The 19,506-nt window shown below is 40.7% G+C and overlaps 1 protein-coding gene across 1 annotated transcript; it reads right to left on the bottom strand.

Moving 5' to 3' along the window:
- Positions 1 to 270: 270 nt before the first annotated feature.
- Positions 271 to 18,794, bottom strand: SAAL1 (serum amyloid A like 1). The gene is made up of 12 exons (XM_060263221.1): positions 18,640 to 18,794; positions 17,156 to 17,269; positions 16,301 to 16,384; positions 11,004 to 11,083; positions 9,104 to 9,163; positions 7,393 to 7,508; positions 5,119 to 5,302; positions 3,401 to 3,486; positions 3,091 to 3,279; positions 2,173 to 2,351; positions 1,298 to 1,390; positions 271 to 519 (listed from the first exon to the last, which is right to left on the bottom strand). Exons 1-12 carry the CDS (start codon positions 18,763 to 18,765, stop codon positions 427 to 429), a joined length of 1,404 nt encoding a protein of 467 aa, XP_060119204.1. The 5' UTR covers positions 18,766 to 18,794; the 3' UTR covers positions 271 to 426.
- Between the last annotated feature and the right edge of the window lie 712 nt (positions 18,795 to 19,506).

Consider the following 19,506-nt stretch of genomic DNA (forward strand, 5'->3'; position numbering starts at 1 on the left):
ACTTAACATTTGGATGCACGTTCAATTCAAACTGCTGTCACTTGGATTGGGATAACAGAACCTAGAGACACTTTAAAGACTAATTTATTATGTCATAACCTTTCATGAACCATAGCCCTCTTCTTCAGAAAGCTCTTCTTTTCTCACTGTTACCAGTTCACACATAGCCAAATTTGACTATGACATCATGCTGACTACACAGCCAGCAGGAAGTCCACTCCCTCCTTATTTTTAATGGTAGTAAAACAGATAGTAGGAAAGGCAGCAAAATGAGTTGGAAAAGTATTTTAAAAGGTAAGTTTTCCTTATAGAGATATTTAAGGAATACAAGTGTAATTCTTTCTGAGGTCTTTACACATCACTGTTTTAAAAACTATAATGAAATAAATCGCATACTTTCTGAAAGAAAATATATTTCAGTTGTTCCTATGTCTGAAGTTTCAAGCTAGGGAAGCGTTTTTCTAGAGTATCAGCAAGAGACTTATCAGCTTCACGCAGTACTTCTACAAAGCTCTCCACCTGGAAATAAAATGGAAGCTGAAATGAGTTGAACTAGGTAAGATCAGAGGAACTGGCACACAACAACAAACTACTACATCTTGCACATTATGAGTTTTACCAGCTACTTCAGAGAAAAACCCATGAACCAACCAACCAGATTACTTAAATCCTTTCCAAAGCCCTACCTGACTTTGCACTAGTTAATACTATTACGTGAGGATTATTTTTGCTGCCCATGAAATGCCTAATTCAGAGCTTTCAGACTCTAGGCTGGGGACCAAAAGTGGGTCATTAACACTCTTACTGGTGTTGCTCTGTAGGCCCCACTGAGCAGAACTGCCTCTTAAGGCCTGGGTGTGATCACCCCTTCTTCAGACTGCCTCCTGCCTTCTTCCAGGTTTGCAAAAGTTATTGACACAATTAGGTTGAATTCCTATTGCATTCTACCTTGCCATAGGGCTATGGTGTAGCAACTCAACTCATATTCTGCTGTTATAGGTCAACACAGAGTTCACTTTCACTCCCTTACATATCAGAAAGTACCTTATTTTAGAAGCAGCATGCAAATGTTTTAACATAGAATTGAAACTTTGTAAACTAGGGAAGCCTAGATGAAGAGGCAGCTGTAGCTGGATGCAACTGGATTTCATGTACAGACAGTAACTTACAGCAAACTCTTTGTCTGCAGGCCTCAAGTTTTTCAGTTACTGCAGCTTACAGCTATGAATTTATTAAACCATTTCAAATACAATAAAGTCAAATAATACATCATGCCCACTTCAAATACTATACACACCGAAGTGAAATACAAAGGGAGGAGATTTTGAAAGGCACAGGAACACTTCTCTTCATTTAGATAGCCTTGCTTGAGCCCTTCCAAAATGTGTTCCTGAAAACAGAAAAACCACCATTATTTCATATGAATATTAATTCTCAGTTAATAAAGCTATCAACCTGTGTTCCGTACCAAATTACAAGATCTGACAAGGAAGCTCAATGCTAGAGCACAGAAGTAAATACATGTGCTTCAATGAGATTATCCATGGGGCTCCCTCATGTGATCAAGATCACTTCAATATTCAAAAGTGGCAACAGAACTGCACATAGGGAATTGTACCCACATTCAAATGTACAGAGAAAGACTTTTGCTTGGATGAGCACCATAGATGCCTCAGAAGCCCCGTGTGCATGCCAGACTTCGGGATCTACCTGAATTCTTTGGCTGATCTGCTGTACTACTGAGACAAGAGCTGAAAATCAGCATTTAACACAGTATGACACTTTCCCCCCTTTCCTGTACATTTTCCTGAAGAAAAACCCATATCACAAATAAATTACCATTGATTTGTTACAAAGACCTCAATCTCTATTATTACTACAACTGCATTTTCTAATTAGTTCAGCATAAGTGTAAAAGCTCGATTCACAACTCAATGCAAAGCAACCCCACATATGATGATTCACACTTAAGTTTGTATATTGTGTACCTTTATGAATCTACCTTAAAGTTAAAACATATTTATCACATTTGGGGGGGGGGAGGAATTCAAGAACTTTTCTACATCAAAAATTATCACAGGGCTAACTGTACCAGTGGGAGGGGGGGGACATAGCTTGAACAAAAGAGTTTGAATGTCTCTCCTTTGCATTCCAAGATCATAACATCTTTACCTTAGACAGTTCCTGAAATATATTGGAGAGTAGTTCACAACAAATATCCTTCAAGATTTTTAAATGGAAGTCTTCTTCAGATTCCTCTGACTTTGATTCTTTAGAGCTATCTGTGGATCTCTTCCCACATTCCTCCATGTTTTGTAACACTCTGATCAAGCTACCAATCAGAGGCATATCTGATAAACAAAGCAAGTAAAGAAGATTTTATGAACTAAAATACATATTGGAGTTTCCTGCCTGGAGCTCTCAAAATTAAAGATTATGACATGGGAAGATGCCATGAAAGATTAAATATAAAAGCCTATCTTCATGTACTTTATAAATAATAGTATGTACAAAGAAGGGGAGGGCCTGGGGTAGCCCAGGCTAGCCTGATCTCATCAGATCTCAGAAGCAGGGTTACCCATGGCTACTATTTGGATGGGCAACTTCCAAGGAATACCAGGGGCGTGACACACAGGCAGGCAAGGGCAAACCACCTCTGAAACATGTCTTGCCCTAAAAACAAATCTAGCTTGCCACCTAGTGATGCATAACACTAAAAGAGCTACAATTTCTTGCTACCATACAGTCTTAGAATCTACTGCCATATGATAATTAATTGAACAATTAGAGGAGGGCAGACACTTGGAAGTCACACAATTATGATACACATGGGAACCTGGTAACAGCTAGCTGAACTTATTTCTCCGGTTTACCATTCCCCACTATGTTTCTGGTCTACAACGGAACCCATACTTACCCCCCCCCCCACTTCATTATTTAATAAGGATCTTCTTTCAATTCCTAATCATTTTATGAATCATTTCTGTTTTAGTGGTTTACCCACTACCACTTCAGTGGTTTCATTTTTGTCTCTGGAACTCTGGATAATGTTCCCTAAAACTTAATTGTGATACAAGTAAAAACATTCACTTTTTCCTATCTTGACATATTCCTTTTCTGTTTGTAAAGCATAGATGGCTGACAGCACAGACAAAATGGAAGCCAACACCATCTTCTGCTCTTGAACAATAATTGGTGGGTCATCTGGCTGGCAGAGATCATTACAAAAGAGATTATACAGCAAATTCCAAGTTTCCTTTCCACCATCTGTAGCCTGTACTTGAAAAAGAAAAAAAACTCCATTAGCAGGTTTTTAAAAAAAAAAAAAAAACCTTGACTAAAGGCTCATGATGTCTGGGCAGATATACTGACCCAATAAAGTTTAATTAGAATGTCTTACCTATAGCTTGAATGCCTTCATCTACTGTGGTGAGAAGTTGCAGGATATGCATATAAACATCAAGTCCTTCTGTATTGTTATCTGAGCTGCAATAGCAAATATATAAATTCTTTTTAAGATAGTTACCACAAAGAATTTTTTATATCCACATACAACTATGTGGGGGCTTAAGCTAGATAGGACTAGGGGATCCATGTGTCCACATGGGTTTTTTGAATTTAAAAACCATACCATTTGACTGCAAAGAACTAAATCTGCTCTCTCTCCAGGCATGCCTTGTTGCAGTGTTGCTTTCAGCACTTTTTATGGAACCATGATGTCTGTTTTTGTGGCATAAATACACACACACCATTTTAAACATGAATGGATGGATGCATGTCTATTTGGACACATTTCTGGTAATATATATCCTGAAGGAACTTCACTGGCTACCCCTCTCAGCTGAACAAACCTCAGTGTGGTCTTTGTGTGCTGCAAGATGAGATGACAGAATCCCAAGGTGGAAGAGTACACTGTACCAATTCAGCTAGCAGACAGAAGATGTAAAAATACTGACACGCCAAAAAGAGGTTCTAGTCAAACCTGCTCCCTAGTATGCTAATTTTCTACTTGTAGAGGGCTGTTATCTTAAAAAAAACAACCTTTACTCTCTACCCTGTAAAGTGGTTGGGTCCATTCAATCCTCCCAGCACTTCACCACCAACTCATTCTGCTGCCATGTACAGAACCAGCCATCCCATTTCCACATAAGCCTGTAGAGAGTCAGTCAGAACCACACTCCTAAAGTTACAGATGCAAGCATTCTTGCAATACAGTGTTTCTATAGTTTAAAACACAGACACTATAGCCTAAGTCCCACCTATTCTATTCTATCTAATAACGTGACTAGCTTCGTTCTGAGCAGGAAAAGAAAGCAAGCAGCAAGTAAGGTATTAACCTACATGCCAGCTTTAAAAGAGAAGGGGTCAACAGAGACTGGTATCTAGGCTGAATATGTAACTTCACCAGCTTCAGCTGCCTCACAGGAGAGAGCTGCACAGTCAATAATGAAGGTGAATTTAGGATGAGGTGCCACCTGCAGGCTTCCTGTCCTTGTTCAGCTATTTATTTCTAAAGACTAACTCTGCTCTAAACCTTTTTCAAGAGTTCTTTGTATATCCACAGCTTGTTAGTGTGGGCATTCCAAAACTACAGCTTTGACACGTTCCCACTACATTTAAGGTCAGTAAATTATTCCTTAGCGGAGGATGCTTCACCAAGTTACATTAGTTACGAGCAGGGCCTTTTTTGTAGAAACAGCCCAGCAGGAACTCATTTTCATATTAGGCCACACCCCCTGACATCACCATTGTTTAGTAAAGGGCTTTTCTGTAGAAAAAGCCCAGCAGAAGCTCATTTGCATATTAGGCCACACCCCTGATGCCAAGCCAGTTGGAACTGCGTTCCTGTGCATTCCTCCTCAAAAAAAGCCCTGGTTATGAGGACCACCTTCTCAAAAGGTGAAGAGCCAATGTGGTGTTGTAGATAGAGTATCTGACTTGGAATGGTGAGGCACTCGTTCAAATCCTCATTCAATCATGAAACTCAACAGTTCAGCCTCCTTGAAGGAAAGGTAAGATAAAAAAATGCAATACATAAATTAAACCAAGAAGTACAGAGACATAACTGAGGTTAATGTTAACAGTCATGTGCACACAAGTATATATGCATACGCATACCAGACTTGCTTTGCAGCTTCAAGAAGACAAGGCACAATCTCAAAATCAGGAAATTGTTCTGGAGAATCATCTGTAGGCTGATCCACTGCCTGATGAGAGCCATTTTTAATCCAGTTTAGCATTAGTTCTTCATCCAGATCAAATAACTTATCAACTACTTCACCTACTTTCACAAGCAACTCCACTGTACAAAAAAAATGCCAAAACACTACAATGTAATTATTTATCAACGAGTACCAACACCACACACAATTTTTTCCCCACTCACTTCATAGAAAATAGAAGTAAAATACAGTTTCAGTACACATCACATTTTTACACAATAATCAGACAACTGACAATCCAAGCTAGGTTGCTCCTCCCAACTACACCCTATTCATATAGCACTGATAGTGCTTCTACAAACACTGATTCTGTCTGTTGATTGCACACCACCCACCCAAAGAAAATTACCTTTAAAAATACTAAAATGTTCATTTTCTCCTTCTTTCCTTGGCTCCCCTGCCCATGCAGTTTGCATTCCTCTTTCCAGCCTCTTCCTGACTTGCAGGAAAATGTCAAGAACTTACAAAACTTAGATGAGAAAAAAAAAGAATCTGTGGAAAGCACTATCAAGAAGATGAAGATGATATTGGATTTATATCCCGCCCTCCACTCTGAAGAGTCTCAGAGCGGCTCACAATCTCCTTTACCTTCCTCCCCCACAACAGACATCCTGTGAGGTGGGTGGGGCTGGAGAGGGCTCTCACAGCAGCTGCCCTTTCAAGGACAACCTCTGCCAAAGCTATGGCTGACCCAAGGCCATGCTAGCAGGTGCAAGTGGAGGAGTGGGGAATCAAACCCGGTTCTCCCAGATAAGAGTCTGCACACTTAACCACTACACCAAACTGGCTCTCTCACACCAAACTGGCTCTCTCAAGCTAATTAATTAGCAGTAAATCCACAGCATTATATGGGGCCAAAATATCATTACTCTAAATACAACTGTGTGTGTAATTCAGATGAGTTTAATTATGCTAAAATGCCAAACACTAATGGTTCGAGAGCCAGTATGGTACAGTAGCTAGAGTGTTGGATTAGGATCTAGAAGAAGCAGGTTCAAGTCGCCCCTCTGTCATCAAATCTTGGTAGGTGATTTGGGCCAGTCACATAACATTCAGCCTAATCTGCCTCACAGGGCTGTTGTGAGGAGAACAACACAAGCCACTGTGGGGCCCCCACTCAGGAGAAAGTCAGTATAAATGAAGTAAATAATTTTTTACATAACTTCCACATAAGAGTGCCAAGGCTTGCACCCTAAGTCTTAAAAAAGGTGTTTTGCCATGGATGTATAAATCTTTTGAAATAAGACTTAGAAGAAGACAAGGACAGACAAAAGGAGACATTACTTTATACAGAGAGTGATTAAAATGTGGAATTTACTGCCGGAGGATGTCGTGATGGTTGCAGGAATAAACTGCTTTTGATAGATTCATGTAGGATAAGTCTATCAATGGCTACTAGCCCTGGTGACTGAGGGGAACCTCCACATGCAGAGGCACTAAACCTCTGCATCCCAGTTCCAGGAGGCAACATCAGGGGAAGGCCTTGGCCTCTATGCCCTCTTGTTGGCCCTCCAGAGGACTTGGTTGACCACTGTGTGAGACAGGATGCTGGATGAGATGGACCACTGATCTGATCCAGCAGGGCTCTTCTTATGTTTTTAAGAACAGTTGATTCTTTACTCTGTGTTCCTCTACCCTAAGAAGTCTGAAAGCAGCTTACAATTGCCTCCCTCTCCTCTCTGCACTACAGCCACCTTGTGAGGTAGGTGGGGCTGAGAGAGTTCTGAGAGAATTTGACTGGCCCAAGGTCACCACTATACCATGTTGGCTACACCACTTAAGTGCTCTTGGAAGTTTCATGCACTTTTTAAAAAAGCTAAAGAGAAACTGTTATCTCTTGCAGCTGTAAAGTGAAAGCAAGTTTGCTTTTCCTCCTCTTTCTGTGGTCTCCATAGTTCATGCAATTCAAAACCAAATCAAGGTTGTTTCAGGTTTTTTGTACTTATAAAATGTGCTTTTGATATAATACTTCCTTACACAGGGAGCACCCCTGCTTGCACTAGCATCCCTACATATTCAAAAGACCTTTGTTGCTGGGTTCTTTCTATAGGGATCTCTCCCTAAACTGGCTCAGTGCCTGCATGGACAAATATCATATAAAAATACTTAGTTCTTCCAGTTCAGAAACTTTATTGTGACCAAATCAGCACCAAAATTACTTCAAGCCTACCATTTGTAGAGCTAGACATGATAAAACAGACACAGTCATACACCGATGGACTTCCTCGGATTCTTTCCACCCAAATATTGGCAACCTCAGGATGGCAGAGGCAAGTCAGCAACAATCTAAAAAGAAAAAATGCAAAACTGGCCTGTAATTTTTGTGAAGAAAATCAACTTAATTTTAGTTACACACAAAAAAAGGGGGGCATACAGATTCACAAACGTTTAAAAAAAAAAAGGTAAAGGTAGTCCCCTGTGCAAGCACCAGTCATTTTAGACTCTGGGGTGATGCTGGTTTCACAACGTTTTCACGGCAGACTTTTTACGGGGTGGTTTGCCATTGCCTTCCCCAGTTATCTACACTTTCCCCCCCAGCAAGCTGGGTACTCATTTTACCGACCTCGGAAAGATGGAAGGCTGAGTCAACCTGGAGCTGGCTACCTGAACCAGCTTCCACTGGGATCGAACTCAGTTCATGAGTACTGCAGCTTTACCACTCTGCGCCACGAGTTACCCAATTAAAAATGAAGCATATAATGATTAAAACCCAATTCAATGTGACATTTAGGGACAGAAAAAGAGCAAGTTTTACAGACTGATGCTAACCATAGAACAAAGCGGTAGACAAGAATCACCTTTAAGACCAACTAAGTTCTATTCGGAATGTAAGCTTTCTCGGAGACCACTTTAAGCTTCAATGGGTGACCTCAAAGCAGCTGTTTTACTACAAAGGAACTTCAAGAACAGAATGGAGAGAAATTGCTGAATTACAAATTATTATGAAACTTGGGACAAACACCTCACCAGGACTGAACAGGGATATTGGGGTTTTTTATCATTACATATGCTAAACCAACTCTCACTGAGTATAGCTATACATCCACAGTATTCCAATGTATTTCTCTTTTAGAACAGTGTATCAGAACAGTGTTGTTGTTTTTGTTTTTTTGTATTGATATACTCAAATAAGGGATATGGGCTTTTTATCTCATTACATATACTAACCCACCTATCACTATATTTTAATGCATCCATTTTTTCTAATGGCAAACTAGAATGTATTTCTCTTTTAGAACAGTGTATCAGAATATTTTGGTTTTTCGTATTGACATACTCAAATAGGGATATTGGCTGTTTATCTTATTACTTATACTAACCCATCTTGCACTATATTTTAATGTATTCTTTTTTTCTAATGGCAGACTATAATGATGTTATAACCTCTTGAGATACTAATGACCTCCATTTAAACCCACAATTAACAAAGCCAGAATGATACCAAGATTTATAGCACTTCACACCTATGACATGTCTGCTTTTTATCACCCTCCACTGTTGTTACAGCACAGTCAACAATACTAACAAACAAACACAGATCCCAATTTGCGATTCTTTTAACCTGCTAAAAACATTCCCATGACTCTACATATCAACTCACTGCCCACTTTCTCTGTATTTAAAGATAGCTTGCCATTCCAATTTTGTCTGATGAAATCAGCTTAGAGCATACAAAAGCTGACATTCTGAATAAAACTTAGTTGGTCTTAAAGGTGGCTCTTGTCTACTGCTTTGTTCTATGCTTCAGATCAACACAGCTGCCCACTTGATGCTAGCCATGTTTATTCAGACATTTTACTGAATTCAATGGGACTTCATCCTTCACTGAGAAAATAAAGAGCACCTACAGACCCACTCACTTAGCAATATTTTAAACTTACCTGCTTGTTTCAAGCAGAGTTGGGGGATCTGAATCACATAAACGCTGCAATATCAGCTGCCTGAAAAAGTAGTAACACATTGCAAACATCACTGGGTTATTTTAACAGTCATTTTCTCATTACTGTTTCTTTTTTTCTACAGATATAATTACAATTCAGAGGAACCACAAAACCTGAACGCTAAGGTGATGCTATCATTAACGGCACAAAGTCTCTGTATCAAAACCCTTGGTTCTCCACAGATATTTGGCTAGGGCTATTAAACAGGAAACTGCAACCTGCTCAGGAAAAAGGTATTTTTATAGGGACAAGGCAGTTCTACCACAGTTTAACATTCCCATAGTAGGCAACAGAAAGAAGATTTCTCCAAGTGTTAATCTAATAGGGAATTTAAACATCTTTTAAAGGTAGTGGTCATCTTGGAGCCTTAAAAAGCTCTGATGACGTTTCATCTCACAGCAGTAGAGGAATCACTTGGTATTACTCCCATACTAATTTTGGAAGGTAACATGCTATTGTATGTTGTAGAACAGAACAAAAGCTCCTGCTAAAGCGCAGGAGGCAAGTTTGACAGGTTCCCCCTTCTTGTTGCAGTCTACTATCCTGCAAGGCATTACTCTGAATTGAGATGTGAATGCTTCACGAAACAAAAAAAAAAGGTTTTCACGCATTTTCACCCTTATATAAAGTTTCCAGTGAAAAATGGGAAATTTGGGGGAACAGTGAAAAAAGCCTCCCCTATTCTCTCATTTGCAGTGAGTTTACAAAGTTTTACTCAGAAGAAAAAAAGAGAACAGTCTGCATGACAAAAATTGGAGAAGAGGAAAAACCAACAATAAATTCAGTATTCCTGATGCAGTGGCCTGACAAGTGCAGCACAAGATTATGAAGATAAACTCACTCCAATGGAGGAAAGGAAAGGTCCCCTGTCCAAGCACCAATCGTTTCTGACTCTGGGGTGACATTGCTTTCACAGTTTTCATGGCAGACTTTTTAAGGGGTGGTTTGCCATTGCCTTCCCCAATCATCTACACTTTCCCCCCAGCAAACTGGGTACTCATTTTACTGACTTTGCAAGGCTGAGTCAACCTCAAGCCGACTACCTGAAAAATCTAGCTTCTCAAAGCAGGTGCCCCCCATCCAGTCAGTTTCACTGGAAACTGACCAGAACCATAGGGAGCTAGGGGGAGCAGAGCTGCTGCCTCTAGTCAGTTTCACTGGAAACTGACTAGAAGCGTATGGTGCTGGGGAATCATGCCAAGCTGTCTAGGAAAAAGAAACAAACAACATGCCAAGAAGAGAGGCCGGTTAGTTTTTGCATTTGGGTGCAGCAGGATCAGACGAACCAGTTTAGAATGAACCACTAATCGGCCATTTTTAGCATGAATCATGATTTGTAGTTTGGTTCATGCTCATCCCTAACTTGTACCCTTTCTCCTTCGTACACTTTCATCTTCTCCTTGAACCCTAGCAGCCTTCCTCCTTCCACTGTATCTGAACACTCCCCCACTATCTTTTTGACTTTTCTCTTTTCCTCACTATTCCCCCCAATGTCCTCTATCAGACCATTACTCTCTCTTATTTTCACTGGTCCTCACAAAAAACCCAAACACACCTTGCTTCCCCCAATACTTTAGTATTTCACCTTTGACCTCTGCCACTCCAATGACACTGCTCTCAGTAAGAATAAGTAGTTTCTTCCTCATCAAAGTCAAAGACTTGTCAAATCATTTTCAAATTCAGTTGGAGGGTTTCTTTTACTTTCAACCTATAAAGGGCCATGTGTTTTATCAACAACGGTTATCATATTCAGCTCAAAACTAGAGCCTACATAAACTGGAATGTTTAATCCATATTAATTGCTTTTACAATTTTAAGAAACCAAGATCACACTACTTACCCAAGGTTCTCATCTTTACTAATGGACATGCATATGTTTTGACAACAGGCCATATTTCCTAGTATTCCAACACAGATTTCCTGAAATAGCAAACACAGTTAAGCACACATACTAGGATGGGGAGGCCCCAATGTGATGCCCATGGGTGCCATGGTGACCACTGACACCTTTCCTGGTGCCCATCAAAATTCTAGGAAGTGTGGTGCCAGGTGGGGGTTTTGTGCAGCAGGGCTTCTTAATGCCTGTGCAGATTTCTAAAAAGTTGCTTCAGCACCAGCTGCCTTCACAGCATTACTGAAGGTAAACTGGGAGTCTGCAAGAAAATCTTTTTAAACAATGTGTTCATTTTTAAAGGCATCCTGTTAAACAGAGTTTCTGCCTTAAGTGTTGAAGAGTTACTACTGAAGATATAAATGACTTCGCTCCATATTCTGTGGATGGCTCTGCCTCCTGTGGTAGCCCTTTTCTGGCTGCACCCAGCACCCTCTACCAGAGTTCCAGTGGTGCCCAAAATCTCCAAGGCTGAGGAACCCTACACTAGGACTTGCCAACAACTAACAAACTATATACAAACAAAAAAAACCTGGAAAATTAACAAATAAATATTAAAGATAAATTTATGAGTATAAATTGATTATTCAAAAATTCATTTAACAAAATACATATCACTTCACAATATACAACAAGCCCTGATGGCTTCTGGGAGGGTGTTCCAGATTATAGGGGCTTCCACCGAGAAGGCTCTGGCTCTGCTGGAATTTACCCTAGCCTCTTTTAGCCCAGGGATGACCAGAAGAGTTTGGGAACTTGATTGAAGTGCTCTCTGGGGAACATGTGGGGCAAGGCGGTCCTACAGATAGATAGGTCCTAAGCCATATAAGGGTTTGAAGGTTAATACCAGAACCTTGAAACGGATTCAGTATGCAACAGGCAACCAGTACAGTGCCCTCAGCACAGGCTGAATGTGCTCCTGCCAAGGGATCCGCATAGGTAGCCTGGCTGCAGAATTCTGCACCAATTGTAGCTACCTGGGCCTCCATAATTAAGGAGGACTCAAACACTCCCAAGCTCTTAACCCTCGGTGCTGGCATTAACAGCGCCCCTATTGAAGGTTGGTAAAGGGATCGCCCTTCCCAGGCCACTGTGACTTAAATAGAGAACTTCCATCTTTGTCGGATTCAGCTTTAGTCAACTCAGCCTAAGCCATGATACCATGGCTTGTAGTGGCAGGTCTAAGTTCTCCGGGGTGCAGCCAGACCGGCCACCCATCAATACATAAGAGCTGGGTGTCATCAGCGTACTGATGACAACCCAGCCCATACCTCTTGACCATCTGGGCAAAGGGGCACATATAAATGTTGAACAGCATTGGGGAGAGAAACGCCTCCTGGGGTACCCCACAGATAAGTGGGTGTCTCTGGGACGATAATTCCCCAATTTCCACCCTTTGTCCCCCAACCTTGGAAGAAAAAAGAAAGCCACTGTAAGGCAGACCCCTGTATCCCCACATCAGCAAGATGGCTGGACAGCAGCTGATAGTCGACTCTATCAAATGCAGCCAACAGGTCTAATAGCAGCAATACTGCCGAGCTGCCTTGAGCGAGATAGTTCAGGAGGTCATCCATGAGGGCAACTAGTACCATCTCTGTCCTGTGACCTGGGTGGAATTGGATAAACATATGGAGCAAAGGTCCATCAGTGGCTATTAGCCACAAGGTATAGGTGGAACTCTCTGTCTGGGGCAGTGATGCTGTGTATTCTTGGTGCTTGGGGGAGGAGCAACAGTGGGAGAGTTTCTAGTGTCCTGGCCCCACTGATGGACCTCCTGATGGCACCTGGTTTTTTGGCCACTGTGTGACAGAACGTTGGACTGGATGAGCCATTGGCCTGATCAAAAATAATTCAACAATTTATTCTACAGCTGAATTGTTCTAATGGTTCAGAAGTTTTTTCTCATGATTAACATATGACCTGCCTTAAAAATTTAAAAACAACAGCTGAACTGGAAAGGATGAACATTGTTGTTTCCTCTGTTGTCATTTTGAAAATGGTATTCATAGACTATTTCTCTCCCAGGCATTTTTAATGTTGGCAAAATAAAAATAGAAGACAGAATGTAAGGCAGGCAAAATATACTCCTATTGCCTGCCTTACATTCTGTCTCCTATTTTTATTGGCATCTCTATAATCTGTTTCTTAGTGCTTTCCAGTCTGTCAGTAGGGGCTGCCCTCGAAGACAACCTGGGAAAAACAAGTTTTCCAGAATGGGGCAACCTAATTATTGTCAGGGGCTAGCCACAGGAAATGTATGCTGCCCATTTTGAAACAGCTACATTGACTGGCAATCTGTTTCTGACTTCAATTCAGGGTACTGGTTATGACCTATAAAGCCCTTCACGACCCACATATCTGAAGGACTTTCTCCTTCCATGTGTCCCTGTACACCAACTAGTCTTCAGGGATCCAGCTTTGGCTGTCCTGCCACTTAGGGTGGCCTGTTTGCCATTGACCAGAGCCTGGGCCTTTTTCATCATGACTCCTCCTCTGTGGAATAGCCTCCTTGAGGTGGTGAGGGGCCCTCTTCCTTGGATATCTTCAGGAGGCACTACGAGTGTTGCTTGTTTGCTGGGGTTTTTGACGGGGTTTAAATGGCAGCATCTTTTAAGGGTGGAGAAAGAGATTTGGGTTTGTTATTTTGTTTGGGTTTTAATTGGAAATGATTTTAAACTATTATTGTCAGCTGCCTTGAACCACGGGGAAAGGCAGGGTACAAATGTTAAAATAATTCTTCAGTGGGAAGAGATTTTCTGAGGGATGTGTCATTGTGTTAGCTTGGCTGGCCACTGTTAGGGAAGAAAATAGGACTAAATGACACATACAACCAGCCATGAGATGAATATGAAAGGCAATGAAAGAATATTGGTTACATCTTTCTGGTTTTGTTGTTCTTTTGTTTGTTACCCAGGTAGAAATACAGAGTGTGCTATCCTGTTCCCTCTTAATGTGCAGCTGTCTGTTAATTGTTTATATACAAACAAAAAAAACCTGTGGAAAGTTAATGAATAAATATTAAATTTATGAGTATACAATAAGTCACAAGTTCAAAAGTCCAATGTGCAAAGAATAATGTTTCAAAGTTGTTTCCTGTTTACCATGTCAATTTCCAACTTAAAGCGCTTGTAGACCATTTGCCCAACTCCACGGGTAAATTAAAGTGCCAGTGCCAAAAGTATTTCGCATGCAGTCAATTCTGATTGTTCAAGAATATCTCATTTTCAAAGATGCCAGACTGAAAGCTTCACCATTTATGCAAGCTTTTTATGAAAGTGGGTAGCCAATAGCCTCCAACAGTAAAGCCACCTATAGTACTGTTTCCAAAAATACCACGTATGGTAAAGGTAGTCCCTGTGCAAGCACCAGTCATTTCCGACTCTGGGGTGACGTTGCTTTCACAACATTTTCACGGCAGACTTTTTATGGGGTGGTTTGCCATTGCCTTCCCCAGTCATCTGCACTTTCCCCCCAGCAAACTGGGTACTCATTTTACTGACCTCAGAAGGATGGAAGGCTGAGTCAACCTGAGCCGGCTACCTGAAACCAGCTTCTGCCGGGATCGAACTCAGATCGTGAGCAGAGAGTTCAGACTGCAGTACTGTAGCTTTACCACTCTGCACCACGGGGCTCATTATTTGTCCGAAAATACCTTTGTCAAACGCTTCGTATAGCACTAGCCCTGGAGAAAACTCCAGAGAGGAGTTTTGGGAAACAGTACTATAGGCGGTATTTTTTAAAACATTACTATAGGCAGCTTTACTGTCGGAGGCTATTGGCTTCCCACTTTCATAAAATAGTTTCCTTGACTAAAACACATAATCAGTCTTGAACTGTCTATTTAAAAAAGAAGAAACTGGATTTATACCCTGCCCTTCACTCAGAGTGGCTTACAATCTCCTTTCCTTTCCCCTCCCCACAAAAGACACCGTGTGAGGTAGGTGGAACTGAGAGAACTCTCTGGGAACTGCTCTTGAGCAGAACAGCTCTAAAAGAGTTATGACTAACCCAAGGTCACTCTAGCAGGTGCATGCGGAAGAGGAATCAAACCTGGTTCTCCCAGATAAGAGTCTGCGCATACTTAACCACTACACCAAACCAGCTCACAGTTAACAGTGCTGGCCTAAGAGGTAGTTTTTGCTTCAATTAGAGTCACGCTAGGCTGATCACCAAAATTTAAGAATAAGTTTATTTTATTTATCTACATTATTTATAGTCCACCATTCTCACTTGGATTCAAGGCAGATTACACACAGCAAGTCAATAAAATCTGAGAAACCATGACTAATAACCACAGCTGATGGAAATATTAAACAGTTGTAGTATGATGGTTTCAACCTTCTGGCAGCACACTCTCAAATGTTCAATGATGAGGTTCAATGTGGCCAAGTGCAAAGCAATGCACATTGGGGCAAAGAATCCCAGCTACAAAATACAAGTTGATGGGTTGTGAACTGGCAGAGACTGACCAAGAGAGAGATCTTGGGGTCATGGTGTGCAATTGCAATAAAAAAGGCCAACACCATGCTGGGAATTATTAGGAAGGGAATTGAAACAAATCAGCCAGTATCATAATGCCGCTGTATAAATCGATGATGCGGTCTCATTTGGAATACTGTGTACAATTCTGGTCACCGCACCTCAAAAAGGATATTATAGCATTGGAAAAAGTCCAGAAAAGGGCAACTAGAATGCTTAAAGGGTTGGAACACTTTCCCTATGGAGAAAGGTTAAAACGCTTGGGGCTCTTTAGCTTGGGGAAACGTTGACTGCAGAGTGACATGATAGAGGTTTACAAGATAATGCATGGGATGGAGAAAGAGAAAGAAGTACTTTTCTCCCTTTCTCACAATACAAGAACTCGTGGGCATTCAATGAAATTGCTGAGCAGTCAGGTTAAAACGGATAAAAGGAAGTACTTCTTCACCCAAAGGGTGATTAACATGTGAAATTCACTGCCACAGGAGGCGGTGGTGGCTACAAGCATAGACAGCTTCAAGAGGGGGTTAGATAAAAATATGGAGCAGAGGTTCATCAGTGGCTATTAGGCACAGTGTGTGTGTGTGTGTATATATATAATTTTTTTTTTTGGCCACTGTGTGACACAGAGTGTTGGACTGGATGGGCCATTGGCCTGATCCAAGATGGCTTCTCTTATGCTCTTATGTTTAGTCTTTTGCCATTCATCCTACAAAAACATTCTTATCAGAACTTACAGTTAGAAAAAACATTCTTATCAGACTTACAGTAAGTCGAGGACTTTTTGATTTGGCAAAAACTCCCATAAATATATCAGGAGCATTAAACTCTTGAAGAAATAGAGCAACATCCTAAAAAAAGAATGAGTATAATTAATATTTTTCTCTAAGAACATTAAGCTCTTCACTCACTCATATTCAATGAGTGATAAATATTTATGATCAACCCAGAGAAACTATTTTCTCAATTCTTATTTGTCTAGTGCAAAGTAAGCCAACCATCCAAATCTTTCCTGCAACCTTATTTTTTGAGCTTATGGTTAATGTTAGTAATGTTGTCATAATACATCAGTTGATTCAATCTTCACTAGTGCAATCTGTTGCAAGTTATTAAAGAAAAAAGAGACAAGATTTGATTTACTTTTTCAGCAACACATCCTACCCTGCTATAAAACTGACCCAGATTATCCCAGTGATTATCAGGAAGTTTGTGACAGATGAACTTTATGAGCTCACAAAGAGTGAGGCTGGCTGGTTCTAAAATAATAATAATTTCAATAACTCTCTCAATCTGCCTTCAAACTGTTTCAGCTCAGGCCTGCTTGCATTAAATGTTTGCTTTTAGGAGGTGCCTATGATGCTTCACCTGGCCATTTAAGCAAAAAATTAAGGCAAAAACATCTTTTCAAGCCATTTTTCAATACTTTGTTTAGAAATAAAGAGCACAACACAAAGAAAGCAAAACCAGAACTGAAAGATCTTGGCTACCTATTACTCTAACCCTAGTCAGCACAAGCTGCAAAAATTTCTCATCAATGAGTCTGGCTAAAAAGACAGAAGGGGGGGGGGGAAATCTCAGCTCTGTATCTCATTTCAATGCTAAACAAAAGACAGTAAAATTACCTTATCCATAGACATATCCCAGACTTTGCAAATGTCATTCTCCATATCTTCATCCAGGTCTACCTGGATGTCCACATTGTTCAACTCAGAATCACCCTTTTTAGAGCTAATAACCTTCCAGAGAGAGTAAGAAGAAACCAGATTAGCATACTAAAAGTGTTGGCAGCCTTAGTGTCACTTGTGAAGTCAAGTTTATTAGAAGCTTACAAGTTTATTAGAAGCTTAGAGAGTACTTAAGATCGGGAACCAAAAATCTCCTTGTTGTCCCCGGGCCAAAGGAAGCCCGTTTGAAATCTTCAAAGGATAGGGCCTTCTCCGTAATGGCCCCTTCCTGGTGGAACCAGCTGCCGGAAGAGGTAAGGGCCCTGCGGGATCTCGCTCAATTCCACAGGGCCTGTAAGACAGTCCTCTTCCGGCTGGTTTCAACTAACCGGCACTTGAAACTGAGTGTAGTTTTTATAAGATCGCTGTATGTTTTTAATGTTTTAATTACGTAAACTGTGTGAAATGTTTAAATTTTAACTATGTAAACTGTGTGAAATGTTTAAATTTTTATGTTTAAACTTTTATATTCTTATGTTAGATTTTATATGCTGTAAGCCGCCCTGAGCCACCTGGTGGGAAGGGCGGGAAACAAATTACAAATAAACTAAACTAAACTAAGTCTTGTGCAAACCTACTAGAAAGCAATTATCAATGAATTTAGTAAACATTACCAAGCTAACAGAGCTAGGACAAGGATATTAGGCTATTGGCAATGCAGTATTTCTGGATATTGTTAATAAACACCATACCAAGAAATATTTTTAAAATCCAACTTCTGTGGCAATCAACATTATTCTTTCCTTCAATATAATAATTACATGAAAAGTTCGGACACCATTCACACCAGTTGTGAAAATATCTTTAGCAGAAAAATGTATATAGGAAGGCACAGTGACCTCCTGGTCAGTGTCATATTAGGACTGGAGAGATTTGGATTCAGATTGGTGGTCAACCTTGAAGCTCATCCTATTGAGTTTAGTCCAGTCATTTGCTATATCAATGGCAAGAAGAAATGGCAAGTTCTGAGTCATGCTCTAACCCTACAAGCTTCAGGTAGCTGGGACAGAAGATTTGAAGTACAGGATGGAAAGGTGGGAGCCAAGCCCTTCCCCTGCTCATGCTTTTCTCCTTGAAAGGAGTATTTTAAAAGCCAGTTTGCTCCTAGAAAGACTTAACTAGTGAAGAGACCAACCCAGAAAAACAGGCTTTTAAAAAAAAGTTGTTATGAGGGATGGAGATGGTGGGAAAAGTAGGTTAAGGAGAATTCAGCTTTTAGCTCCCATCCTGTACTTTAAATCTTTCATTGCCCCACCCCGTTATGTTGAGATCTGGCAGCAGCTAGATCATGACATAAAGGCTTGCTGTTCAGCTGCTCTCACTAGTAACACTTAATGGAATTCTCACTTGTTCAAAACAGACAACAGCGCATAGAAGTGTACCTCAATTAGCTTTGTCAGGACACTGAACAGCCAGTGCTTGCTGTAGACGGTATTTCCAATGGAATCCCCAGCAACTGCTGCCTCTTCCTCTGCATCACTGGAGGGTGGTGATGGATTACGATCCATATCTGAGTAAAACAAACCACGCAACAGACAAGATTATTAAAAGAGAAAACACACAAGAGTTTACAATAGCCAGATACCTCTCAGTACTACTTCTCCAGTCAGATAAAACTGACCGTCATCCTAAAAAGGATTGCACCCTTCAAAGACCATTGATTCAAATAAATTTAGAAGTGATGTATCTCTTCTTAGAATGACAATGCAAAACATCTTAACACAACAGATGCATGCATATCCCAGCGATGCCTTTTTTCATCCTGACAGCAAAGACTCGCAACACATTTCTTTCAAACAGCAAGAATCTGGGTCCTCCATCCAATTCCCTCAACAGGTATTGAGTCAAATGCTGCAAGAGGCTGGGCTTCGGCAGTAGAAATCCCAATATCTACACATAATAAAAATGAAAACTAAATTCAGGCGGGTAGCCATGTTGGTCAGAAGCTGCAGAACAAGGTTTGAGTCTAGTGGCACCTTTAAGACCAACAAAATTTTATTCAAGGAATACATTTTTGTGTGCATGCATACCTTTCTTAAAGGTGCCACTGGACTCAAACTTTGTTATGAAAACTAAATTTTACACATGCATACAACCAGGCTTTTCTTGTAGAAACAGCCCAGGAGCTCATTTGCATATCAGGCCACACCCCCAAGCCAGCTGGAACTGCGTTCCTGCTAAAAAGCAAAACAAAACAAAAAAATACTGCATACAAATGTGTTTCCTTCCATGGAAGGAAGAATCTAAAC

Source organism: Heteronotia binoei, chromosome 21 (genome assembly GCF_032191835.1).
Source record: "Heteronotia binoei isolate CCM8104 ecotype False Entrance Well chromosome 21, APGP_CSIRO_Hbin_v1, whole genome shotgun sequence".
Classification (NCBI taxonomy): domain Eukaryota; kingdom Metazoa; phylum Chordata; class Lepidosauria; order Squamata; family Gekkonidae; genus Heteronotia; species Heteronotia binoei.